The sequence below is a fragment of the Ranitomeya variabilis genome, chromosome 4 (genome assembly GCF_051348905.1).
Source record: "Ranitomeya variabilis isolate aRanVar5 chromosome 4, aRanVar5.hap1, whole genome shotgun sequence".
NCBI classification, from domain to species: Eukaryota; Metazoa; Chordata; class Amphibia; order Anura; family Dendrobatidae; genus Ranitomeya; species Ranitomeya variabilis.
This window is the reverse complement of record NC_135235.1, coordinates 541,036,069-541,049,679: the sequence shown is the minus strand read 5'-3', so window position 1 is coordinate 541,049,679 and position 13,611 is coordinate 541,036,069. Positions and strand designations below refer to the sequence as shown.

The 13,611-nt window shown below is 44.9% G+C and overlaps 1 protein-coding gene across 1 annotated transcript in view; it reads right to left on the bottom strand.

Annotated features, from left to right (window-relative positions):
- LOC143765634 (NXPE family member 2-like) overlaps positions 1-13,611 on the bottom strand; it is a 193,390-nt gene that overhangs the window by 64,590 nt on the left and 115,189 nt on the right. Inside the window, exon 4 of the mRNA XM_077252482.1 lies at positions 11,208-11,426. Coding sequence (XP_077108597.1) covers positions 11,208-11,426 — 219 coding nt within the window. The remainder of the gene's footprint in view (positions 1-11,207; positions 11,427-13,611) is intronic.

Sequence of the window (13,611 nt, the reverse complement as noted above, 5' to 3'; positions counted from 1 at the left end):
TGGGGACCCCACTTCATCTGTAGGAAGTGTAACATCTGGGCTGCCGCAACAGCACCCAGGGGACCCCTTTAATGCAGCGTCGGTCCCCCCTATTGACCGAACCCCACAGGTGGTGTCACGACAAGCTTTGAACATTTAACCCTTCTTTAACGTTGATGCCCAGGGCCACGGACCGGGTCGCAACCACCGTGACATCACCCTTTGCAACCGAACCCGGTACTGAGTACCCCACTGCCCTGTGGGTGCTTCACTATCCTTTATGTTAATTTTTTCTCCACATTTACCTTTCATTTTAGGAATTCCCTGGCTGCATTCTCTGAATCCAATTATCAACTGGCAGACCAAGGAGATCACTTTTCCACCATGGGAGACACCAGTAACAAGTCAGGCAAGTTCTTGGTGATACAGAATGTACCACTGAGGTATCTTTGTTACCATCCATTTATAATGAATTCTCTGATATTTGTGAAAAGAAAATGGCAGATCGGCTTCCTCCTCATAGACCTTATGATTGCCCTATTGAACTACTTCCGGTCGCAGCTATTCCATTCAAAAATGTCTACTCACTGGCAGCTCCGGAGTTGCAAGCCTTGAAGGAATACATTGATGAGAATCTGGCTAAGCTGGATCTTCATGGAGTTTATATAAGCTGGATCTTCGTGGAGCTTATAATCTGATTCGGATCCTCTCTGGGGATGAATGGAAGACTGCATTTAGATGTCGTTATGGTCACTTTGAATACCTTGTGATGCATTTTTAGAGATCTGTTAGACAATTTTGTCGCAATCTATCTGGACGATATTTTGATTTTTTCTGATTCATTGCAGGAACATCAGGAGCATGCTAAAACTGTCTTGAGACGCCAGAAAGAGAATCATCGCTACATCAAGCCTAAGAAATGTGACTTCCATCACACAGAGATTCAATTCCTGGGGTATGTCATCTCGCCCCAGGGGCTTAACATGGAGGCAAGTAAGATCCAGGCTATTCTTGATTGGCCCGCACCTAAAAATGTCAAGGAGGTACAACGTTTCATCGGATTCGCAAACTTTTATAGACTGTTTATTTGTAATTTTTCAACCCATTACGCAACTAACCAAGAAGGAAAAGCCTTTCTTGTGGTCTACACAGGCTCAAGAGGCTTTTAATTGTCTTAAGACCAGGGGTGGGATTCAGCCGGTACGACCCGGTACGGGGCAGCCGTTTACTAAAATTTCTATCTGCCAGCGTTCCGGTAATCAGGGCCGCGGGAGGATGAGGGGGGGCGGCGCCTGAGCAAGGTGTGTTTTTTTTTTGTTTTGTTTTTTAATAATGCGGGGTAGCGCGGCGCCAGGCGCGGGGTGGCAAAGGGGCATGTGCCCCCCCGGGCCGGTCACTTAGCAGCGATTCGGGCTGCTGGTGGCCGGCGCTGTTCTCTATGTCCGGCCAGCTGCATCATCCCAGTGGAGCAGACACGCCTCCTGCTCCCTGTGTGCGGCCTCCTGAAGAGGGAACATGGCTGCATCTACCTGCAGGAGAGGAGCTGGTGGATGACTCAGACATCAGGGGGAGCTTCAGCTCTGTGTGCGGTGAGGAGATGGACGCTGCTGCTCACCTCCCGATAAGTCCAGGGCCGTGTGTGTCCCTGTATTGTATTAGCGGCCGCTCTGCTGATGCTCACAGATTTATTGCAGGAGTCTGAACTTTCAGGGTCACCCTGTCAGTGCCAGGTCATCGGCTCCAGGAAAGTTCAGTCTCCTGCAATAAATCTCCCTATACTGATAGTGAGCAGAGACTGCAGAATCCAGCACTGGAGTGATCACGCCTGAACCTGGTGACTGGACATCACATGCTGTATACATGGCCCTGTATATATACAGTGCATGTATGTCCTGGGCCAGGTGCAGGATTGATCCATCCAGTGTATATAATGTTGTGTATCTGTGCCCATAGTATACAACTATCAAGGGCCTGGAGCACTCTGAGCTACAAAATGGGTCGCCCGCCCCTCAAATCCTCTGCACAGGCCCTTGTGCGCACTCTCGGTGCCCACGCTGACCAAGGCCGTGGCAGCCCTCATTCGTGCTTGCGTATGTAGCTGCGGCCTTTGTCAGTGAGGGAAAACAGGAAAGCGCACGCACCTGGACCTGTGCAGAAGATTGAAAAGGCCGCCACTGCGTGCACAGACGCCCGAGCCTCACTGTGTCTGACCCTGGCCAGAACCAGTGTAAGAGAACAGCGCTCTCCTCACCAATCCCCGGCCGGCATCCGATCCATTATATAGGTGATACTGCAGCTGATGTGTATATACGTTATATAAGTGATACTGCTGTATATATATACTGGAACTATACACTGCAATCATAGTATCACCTATATATTGTATATGCAGCATTTGCAGTTTGACCTGTCTAATGTATATTGACTGTTGTATATACAGTATATAAGTGATACTGCCATTATATACCGCAGTAGCAGTATCACCTATATAATGTATGTACAGCAGTCTATATACATTATATAGGTGAAACTGCGACTATGGTATGTACGTTATATAGGTTATACCACTGTAATATACTGCGACCGCTGTGTATAGCCCATATAGGCCAGCCGCAGTGTGTGTGTGTGTATGCATATATACACACAGACACACACACACACACACTCTCTGTAGCTGCCCTATATGGGCTATACACAGCGGTCGCAGTATATTAGTGGTATAACCTATATAACGTACATACCATAGTCGCAGTTTCACCTATGTAATGTGTGTGTGAGTGTGTGTCTATGTGTGTGTGTGTATATTATACCCATACATACACAGACACACACCACTCTGATTAATCGTGAAAAAAGTGCGGACTCTTTATTGGCCCAAATGGCAATGTTTCGGATCAATAACAGAGCATTTCTCTGATATGGAACTGAAATGTTGCCACATGGGCCAATAAAGCGTCCACTGCTTTAAGGGATTGTCTCCCACTAGGACAACCTCTTCTTAAACTAAAGCCTATACTCACCTCCTTTGCCAGCGCCGTTCCCACAGTGGCTGTGATGTGTTGTGACACGTGATGCCCGGCACCAATCAGCGCTGGTGTCACTGTCTCTGCCTTCAGACAAACTGAACATGAAGAGGAAGTCCAGGATGAGCTGCTTGATCCTGGACGCTGGCACGGGAGGCAAGTGTAGGCTTTATAATTTTATCAGGGCCAAACATTTAGGGGTTGTCCTAGTAGCGGACAACCCCTTAAAGATTTGGTGCTGCTCAGTTATGATATATATATATTGCCTGCGTGGTGTAAATCTGAAAATCTAAGTATCTGTATATATACACTGCACAGTACCACTCCTCCTGTCCTGTAAATATACACTACACAGTACCACTCCTCCTGTCCTGTACATATACACTGCACAGTACCACTCCTCCTGTATATGTACACTGTACAATACTCCTCCTCCTGTCCTGTATATATACACTGCATAGTACCACTCCTCCTGTCCTGTATATATACACTGCACAGTACCACTCCTCCTGTATATATACACTGCACAGTACCACTCCTCCTGTCCTGTATATATACACTGCATAGTACCACTCCTCCTGTATATATACACTGCACAGTACCACTCCTCCTGTCCTGTATATATACACTGCACAGTACCACTCCTCCTGTATATATACACTGCACAGTACCACTCCTCCTGTCCTGTATATATACACTGCATAGTACCACTCCTCCTGTCCTGTGTATATACACTGCACAGTACCACTCCTCCTGTCCTGTATATATACACTGCACAGTACTGCTTCTCCTGTCCTGTATATATACACTGCACAGTACCACTCCTCCTGTCCTGTATATATACACTGCACAGTACCACTCCTCCTGCCCTGTATATATACACTGCACAGTACTGCTTCTCCTGTCCTGTATATATACACTGCACAGTACCACTCCTCCTGTCCTGTATATATACACTGCACAGTACCACTCCTCCTGTCCTGTGTATATACACTGCACAGTACCACTCCTCCTGTCCTGTATATATACACTACACAGTACCGCTCCTCCTGTCCTGTATATATACACTGCACAGTACCACTCCTCCTGTCCTGTATATATACACTGCACACTACCACTCCTCCTGTCCTGTATATATACACTGCACAGTACCGCTCCTCCGTTCCTGTGTATATATACACTGCACAGTACCACTCCTCCTGTCCTGTATATATACACTGCACAGTACCACTCCTCCTGTCCTGTGTATATACACTACACAGTACCGCTCCTCCGTTCCTGTGTATATATACACTGCACAGTACCACTCCTCCTGTATATATACACTGTACAATACTCCTCCTCCTGTCCTGTATATATACACTGCACAGTACCACTCCTCCTGTCCTGTATATATACACTGCACAGTACTGCTTCTCCTGTCCTGTATATATACACTGCACAGTACCACTCCTCCTGTCCTGTATATATACACTGCACAGTACCACTCCTCCTGTCCTGTGTATATACACTACACAGTACCGCTCCTCCGTTCCTGTGTATATATACACTGCACAGTACCACTCCTCCTGTATATGTACACTGCACAGTACCACTCCTCCTGTATATATACCCTGCACAGTACCATTCCTCCTGTATATATATACACCGCACAGTACCACTCCTCCTGTCCTGTATATATACACTGCACAGTACCACTCCTCCTGTCCTGTATATATACACTGCACAGTACCACTCCTCCTGTCCTGTATATATACACTGCACAGTACCACTCCTCCTGTCCTGTGTATATATACTACACAGTACCGCTCCTCCGTTCCTGTGTATATATACACTGCACAGTACCACTCCTCCTGTATATGTACACTGCACAGTACCACTCCTCCTGTATATGTACACTGCACAGTACCTCTCCCCTGTATATATACACTGCACAGTACCATTCCTCCTGTCCTGTATATATACACTGCACAGTACCACTCCTCCTGTCCTGTATATATACACTGCACAGTACCACTCCTCCTGTCCTGTATATATACACTGCACAGTACCACTCCTCCTGTCCTGTATATATACACTGCACAGTACCACTCCTCCTGTCCTGTTCTTGGAGAGGCGACATTGATCTTTGAGAGGGTTAATATTGGTTTATATTGGAAAACCCATTTAAATGGATTATGCCAAGTAATCCCCATTCCCGAGAGCTTTGTAGTCGCTGGAGTCTGACCGCTGGGACCCCCATGATCTCGAGAACAGGCGCTCTATAGAGCTTGTACACGGACAATTGTCCTGTGCAGTACATTTGCTTTAGTCGTTTGTTTCTTTGAATGACTTTAATACCGTATGTCACAACGTATTCTTGTCATTAAGGGAGACAAACTGCTTCAAAAAATATGAATCGTGCCACTGGGCGTGGCTTATTAGTATGGGCGGGGTTATTGAAAATGGGCGTGGCCAAAATTCCGGCCGCCGCGACTTAGAGGACCTGTTGTTAAAAATTTGAATCCCACCCCTGCTTAAGACCCATTTCAATGGTGCACCTGTATTAATTCACCCTAACCCAGCACATCCTTTCATCGTGGAAGTGGACGCTTCAGATTGTGCTCTTGCAAAGAACCGGAGAGAAGGGTCTGTTACATACATGTGCTTTTTTCTCTCATAGACTTTCTGCTGCAGAGAAGAATTATGATGTGGGAGATAAAGAGCTTCTAGCCATTATTGCTGCATATAAGGAATGGAGGCACCTTCTGCAGGGGGCAGCACAAGAAGTTATTGTGCTCATGAATCATCGCAATCTGGAATGTCTTAGATCTGCTAGATGTCTTTCTCCACGTCAGGCTCATTGGAGTCTATTTTTGAATAAATGTAACTTTGTCATTTCGTACCACCAAGGTTCACGTAATGGAAAAGTGGATGCTTTGTCACGAATCCATGCATGGATTCCGTACCTGGGGCCCTGTCCAAGACCATTTTGTTGGATGCCAACTTTGTCAGAGTGGTCCAGAATAAGGACTTATGGAAGACTATTAAGGAGGCATATGATGCAGACCCATTTCTTGCTTACCCGACTGATGATGTGGACTTAGTTCTCCAGAACGGTATGTGGGTCTGGGATCAACAGTTATACGTTCCAGAGGTCGTGAAGCTGCAGGTCCCCAAGTTTGTCCATGACTCCAAGTTGGCTTTCATCGGAGGGTACAGAAGACACAGGAGTTCCTGAGCCATTTCTTTTGGTGAGCTACCTGTCTGAAGGACGTGAAGAGCTACGTTCTCTCTTCTGAGGTATGTGCACCCTCTAAGACTCCTCATGTATAATCTACTGGATTGCTGCAGCCACTACCCGTCCCCTCTCGCCCTTGGGGTATATTTCTATGGACTTTATAGTGGAATTGTCCACCTCTGGGGGAAAGAATTCTATCCTGGTGGTAATAGATCGCCTTACTAAAGCTGCCCACTTCATTCCTTGTACTGGTCTTCCCTCAGCCAAGGAGACGGTAGATCTGGTCATTCAGAATGAACGGCTGCATGGAGTTCCGGATGAAATCATCTCCGATCGGGGTGTGCAGTTTACATCTAGATTCTGACAGGGATTCTGTTCTGCGCTTGGTGTTAATGTTTGTCTATTTTTTGCGTATCATCCTCAGACTAATGAGCAGACAGAATGGACTAATCAGACTCTGGAATAGTATCTTTGTTTCTATATCAGTCATTCACAGGACGAGTTGGAGTTGCTTCCTCGAGCAGAGTTTTGTTACAATACCTCACAGAGTGCATCTACTAAGGTAACACCCTTCTTTGCCAACCTGGGTTATCATCCTTGTATTCTTCCCAGATCCCTGATCGATGCACCAGTGCCTGCAGTACATGAGAGGTTGGCGGCGATGAAACAGAATCTGGAAATTCTGAAGGAATCGCTATCTACTGCACAGGAGAGATTTAAAAAAACTTCGATAGGTTTCAGAGCCCTGCACTGATGTTCAAGATTGAGGACTCTGGATGGTCATCCACGAAAAATTTTAAATTTAATGTTCCGTCACAGAAGCTGGGACTAAAGTTCATTGGCCCATTCAAGATCTCGGGGATCATGAGTTCCGTTTGCCTGTCGTCTGAAGTTACCAAGGATCATGAAGGTACATCCGGTGTTCCATGTCTCCCTATTAAAACCAGTGTCTCTGTATTATTTTCAGGATCGTATTGCGCCTCTTCCTCAGCCTTTGTTGGTGAAGGGACCTCATTAACTGGCAGAGATATTCGTCTGAGGAGAATTCTTGGGAGCCTGTAAGTAATATCTGTGCTCCTCAAAAGATTGCTTTGTTCCATCAGAAATATCCTGGGAAACCTGGTCCTGGATCGTCCTGAGGCCGCTACTAAGGTGGGAGTAATGTAAGGGTTCTGGATGTTCCTTGGAGCGTGTTTTGCCCTTGTTCAAGATGGAGTCTGGTACTTCGCCCTGCCCTTAAACTTCCTGTCTGTCCTACTATTTTAATCCAGGTCAGGAGATCCTCCTTGCATGAGTATTTTGTGGCTGTTGGCTCCTGGGCTTCTGCCTGTTTGCTTCTGAACTCCCTGCTGCTGCTCGTTACTCGGTGCTCTACCTCTCCACGTTCAGCTGCCTTCAGTCCTCTGTGCAGCTCCTTGATCCTGACTGAGGTCACCTATTGTTTGGACTTCTAGTGAGGAGCTACTCGCCTCTGGATCTACTAGGGTCAGTATTAAATCTTGACTTCATTATCTCTTCTCGGACTGTGTCTGTTGGGCTGTGGTGTTGGACTTGAGCGGGACTTTTCAGCCTAGAGGTACATTTAGAAACTTTCTCCTGTTTACGCTCCACCGGTGTATTACTGGACTTCCACAAATAAGTGTCGTGCGCGCTTGTGATCATATTACTACTGGACTTCCTCGTTTAAGTGCTGTGTGCATTCTCACTCATATTGTTGCTGGACTTCCACGTTTAAGTGCTGTTGTACACTCCTGCGTCATTTATTTCTGCTGGACTGGTTCGTATTAGTGGTCGCGCCCCGCTATTCAGTTTGCTGAACATTTCTATATTGTGCTGTGTACTTTGTTACATTTGCAGTAAGATGTCTGTTCATTTTTGTTCCACTTCTTACTTTGTTAAATACACTTGTTTGCCTTAGCTTTGGTCCCAGATTCGTTTTATCCCACGCCATCAGATTCCATAGTACCCACATGATTGTTACAGAGACGTTGGCTTAGGTGGATTAGGCGTTCGGAAAGTATGGTTTAATTAAGATTATTAAAGGAGTATCTGTCATTATTTTAAATAAAGGTCTTTATTCTGGGTGTTTGTGTTTTTATAATTGTATATATGTAGGCTGAACTGGATGGACAAATGTCTTTTTGGCCTTGCTAACTATGTTAACAACTATGTTATACAATGTGACTATGGGGTTACTAATGGATAGGTGTCTTATAGATGTATCTTCATTAATAACCTGTGGGCTTGATGTCACCCGAAAATACCAAGGTGACATCAACCCCACAAATATGAACCCCACTTGCCATCGCTACAGGGCAAGTGGGAAGAGCTAGGCTAAGGGCCAGATTTGGCTCATCTTATGGATGTGCCTTTTCTGGGGTGGCTGAGAGCTGATGTTTTTAGTCTGGGAGGGCCAGGGGGGCCAATATCCATAGCTCCTTCCTAGGCTATTAATATGAGCCCACAGCTGTCTGCAGAGCCTTTGCTGGTTGTTAATTATAGGGGTACCCCACATCATTTTTTGGGGGGTCCCTCATTTTAATAGCCAGTAAAGGCTAAGTATACAGCTGTGAGGTAATATTAAAAGCCTGGGAAGCTCCATGGGTATTATCCCCTTCCTGGGCTATAAACATCTGCACCCAGACGTTGGCTTTCCCTCTGCTGGTTATTAAAATTAAGCAGGAGCCCACACAATTTTTTTTCTCTTTTTTTTTTCTTTAAAATTAACAGTTGCTGTCTGGTTTCAGCCTATGTACATTTGTTCTGTTGACGCTCTTACATAGGCTGATGACAATATGTGTGTAGGTGTTGTGAATTCCGTTCTCGGGCTCCCTCCTGTGGTCATGAGTGGTACTGTGTGAGTTTGTTCTTGGGCTCCCTCTGGTGGCCTTTAGCGATATGGCTGGGCTCAGCTGTTTCATCTCCTGCTAGGCTGGGCCTATTTAACTCACCTGGACCTTTACTTGTCGCCTGCTGTCGGTGTATTCAGTCCTGATCCTGTGCTCTCCTGAATATTCCTTGTGACCAGTCTCCTGCTATGAGAAGCTAAGTTTGCTTGTTCAGTTTCTCATTATTTCCTTGAAAACGTTTCTCATTATATGATGAGTTCAGCCCAGCTTGCTTTCATGTGATTTTTTTGCTTGCTGGTTATTTCTGGGGTGCAGAGTGCGCCCCTCACATCGTGAGTCGGTGTGGGGGTTCTTGTATTCTCTGCGTGGTTTACTTTTGATAGTTTTTGTACTGACCGCACAGACACCTATCTTTATCTGCCTATCTAGTATTAGTGGGCCTCATTTGCTAAACCTGTTTCATCTCTACGTTTGTGTTTTCCCCTTAACTCACCATTATTATTTGTGGGGGGCTATCTAAAACTTTGGGGATATTTCTCTGAGGCAAGTGAGGTCTTTGCTTTCTCTCTAGGGGTAGTCAGTTTCTCAGGCTGTGACGAGGCGTCTAGGTTTTCAGGTAACGCTCCACAGCTGCCTTTAGTGTGTTTGGATAGGATCAGGATTGCGGTCAGTATAGCTTCCACATCCCCAGAACTTGTCCTATATATTCAGGGTATATGTGTCAGGTCAGTTTGAGATCCTACCACCAGGATCATAACAGTAGGTTTGTGTGTGTTTGTGTTTACTTATTGGCTTAGCAATGAGGGTGTCGGGCTGACACCTTTTCATTACTAAAGGTACCGTTACACTAAACAACGCTCCAGCAATATAGACAACGATCCGACCTAAACTAGATCGCTGGAGCGTCGCTGTTAGGTCGCTGTAGAGACGTCAAACACAGCAACTCCAGAACGATGCAGGAGCGATCCAGTGACGTAACGGCGACTCACTTATCGTTCACGCTCCATGTAAAAACATTGCTGACATCGTTGCTTTTGCTGTCAAACATGACGATACACGCCGATCTAGCGACCAAATAAAGTTCCAGACATCTAGCTCCGACCAGCGATATAACAGCAGGATCCAGATCGCTGCTGCGTGTCAAACTCAACGAGATCGCTATCCAGGACGCTGCAACGTCACGGATCGTTGTCGTTCTCGTTGGAAAGTTGTTTAGTGTGAAGGTACCTTTAACCTAGAGTGTCAATGACAGCTGTTGCCCTAATCCCATTACCCTGATGCCACACTTCATCAGCAAGAAAAAGGTGGTGTTGAGCCAAGAAATTATATCCCAAACCTTTTTTTTTAAATATCTTTATTTAGCTCAAAAAAGCCTTAATTGCTGTACAAAAATGCATGCAAAATGCATACAAAACTGTGGCAAAAACACACCAAAGCGTGGCAAAAATGCTCTTTTTTTGCCGCAGCGTTTTTCCTGCTAAAAAGAGATGCAGAAACCTTGCAGAAATTTCTGCAAGCAAATACTCAACGTGCACACATAGCCTTAAAGCCGCCATACTCCTCTGGGAAATATGCATATTGTGTCTTCAGAGACAATTGTTATCAATATTAAAATAAATGCATTTTTGTGGTTAACCCTATACAATTGCATAATTCTATTTTCTTTCTTCGCTTCTAGTGATCAGCAGTTTATCGTACAGTATATTTCAAGCTGAAACCTAGTCACTTGTCAAGATGAGTTGAAGAAACTTGAAGAAAAACCATGTGTCAGAGGAATAGTATTGTAGGCAAACATACCTGTTCTGCTCATTCTGCTGCAGAGCTTCATGCTTTGTCAGTCTCTGTGTCCAGCTTTATTCAGCTGAGGAGAAGTGTTTTTTTTTTATCTTCTGCTACAGTCCACCACTTTGGCTGAGTTATTTCTTCAGTGTTACTCATTTTAACAGGTGACTAGTGCAAGTCACAGCTTGAAATATGTGACAGCAGCCATTTTTGTCACATTCTCAGAAATATAGTTGATTGGTCATATAAAGGATATTCTTAAATGCTCCTCTAGCTACCTAAGTTTTTTTTATCTAGAGACATATATATGAAGGATAAGTAGGAAAAGAAAGAATAAAGTAAGACCATACATACTTTTTATGACTTTAGGGAAGTACTCGATCCACTGAAGAAGAGTTGAATCTCCCATTAGATATATCATTTTGTTGGCCAGACATGATTCAATATGAGCAACGGGTTCATAGATTGTTAAATTACAATAGATGGGAAACCATTGTTTTCTCAGGAAATATCCACTAGGAAAAGGGGGAACCATCCCAGTTTGACATTTTGTTAACACTTTCCTTGAGCGGTCTGAAAAATATATTTAACAGAAATAATATTCAGAATTGTTTCCTAAAAGTACATACGCAGAGATGAAAATGTATACACTTTAACTTTAATGAGGAGGTTGCAATTAAGCTTCAACAATTACACTATTGATGCCTGTAATTTAATTTTTACTCTTATTAAAATCAGTCCCATGTATGTATAAGCATGAGACTGATCACAAAGAAGGTAATCTGAGCAGTGCTAAAGAGGTGTACAAGAAATGGCTCTCCTCCAAGGCAGGAGTCTCTCAGAGCGCAAGTCTGAGGCACTAAATGCTGGTATTCCCGAGATTTATTAGCATCAGTACCACAGAGAGCCAGTGATCTGCTCAGGATGTGCTGGAAGGTCAGAAGCTCTATGTAGCACTGCTGCTAATAAATCTCAGCACACTCAATGCTGCACTCTATGAGCTATGAGCGCCACTACTGTGCAGATTCATCTACTGTCTTTGAAGAAGCACTCAACTCTTTATCAGTTGTGACTGTGCTGCTTCTCTCTGTGCCTTTCTTCATTGTCCATAGATTATACGTTATCTAATGGTTCATTTGGACGGGCTGATTTTGACCTAAGAGGGTGCAGGTTGTTTTTATACTGGTTGATCAGAATTGGATGCTTACATGAGCCAACAAGAAATAATGTAAACAGAATGATTGCTCTGTTAACAAATGAAGTGCCGTACTTGTTAATAGCAGCACACCCTCTGTGGAGACCAGTAATTGCTCGGTTTTCACACAAGTCTTATTCCTATCCGTGGATGCAACTCCTGTTGTTGACTTCCAAACTGGCAAAATGGCACATCCTCAAATTATTAAAAATCCATTACCTCTTTAATGACTAGAAATAGAAAAAATATACATTTCTTATGGATAATCAATAAAGAATAACAGATTTTTGATGAGATTTGTAGATGTGGCATTTGCCTTCAATCCTTCAAAACATTTGCTGATAAGAATGAATTTATCAAATTTTCTGCGAATGCTGTGGGCTGGCCAATGCAAGGAAGAATCCTGAAAGGGGAAAATCAGCTTCTAGAAAGTTATACAGAGCCTTATAAAAGTATTCAAACTCTGTGAGCTTTTCCACAATTTTTCATGTTACACTTACGAACTTAAAATTATTTTATTGTGATTTTATGTGCTATATCAAGGCAAGGTAGCAATATATATAAAACCGTATTTTTTGGACTATAAGGTGCACCGGACCAAAGAAATGCACCCCAAATTTTGGGGTGGAAAATAGCAGAAAAAAGATTTTTATAACATGGGGGTCCGTCTCATTGTCCAAATTTAAGGTATCTTACCTGAGTTCCAGCAGTGGTAGAGCGGGGTCACAGGAGGCATGGTCCCTTCCTCAGGAAGCCAGTGGCGCAGGAAGTAATGCTGCAGTCCCGGGATGCGATGCTGCTGATCCGGTGTCGGCGGTGAGGCAGAGAGCATGGAGCAGGGTCCCTTCCTCAGGATGCCGGCGGCAGAAATGTGGTGATGCCGCGGCCCGGTGTCCATGGTGAGCAGAGCTGAGTGCATCACCGGTTTCTCGGCAGCCATCTTCCTGAGGCCGCGCGTGTGCAGATTGAGATCTTGGTGGCCCTTGGCTTCAGGAAAATGGCCGCTGAGATCTTAATCCGCGCATGCACATCCTCCAGCAACCATTTTCCTGAAGCCGAGGGCCGTCCAGATCTCAATCTGCGCACGCACCCCCTCTGGCGGCCCACGGGAAACCAATGATGCACTCCACACCGCCCACCACCTACACCGGGCCTTAGCATCGTCACACCTCTGCTGCCGCCGCTTCCGCTGCTACACCTTCCGTAACCCCTGGTAAGCCTGCGTTCAGACTATAAGACGCACTCCCCATTTTCCTCCCAAATGTTTTTTGGGAAAAAGTGCATCTTATAGTCCTAAAAATACGGTAAATCAAAAAATTGTGATGTACATTTACATTCAGTCTCCCTGTATCAAACATTGTAGGACCACCTTTTGCTTCAAATACTGCTGCAAGTCTTTTGAGGTTTGTCTGTACCAGCTTTGCACATCTAGAGGCTGAAATTTGTGCAGATTCTTCTTGACAAACTAGCTCAGTGAGATTGGATGGAGTTTTCCCCCAAGATTGCGCTATATTTAGCTCCATCCATCTTCCCATCAACTGATCAGCTTCCCTGTCCCTGCTG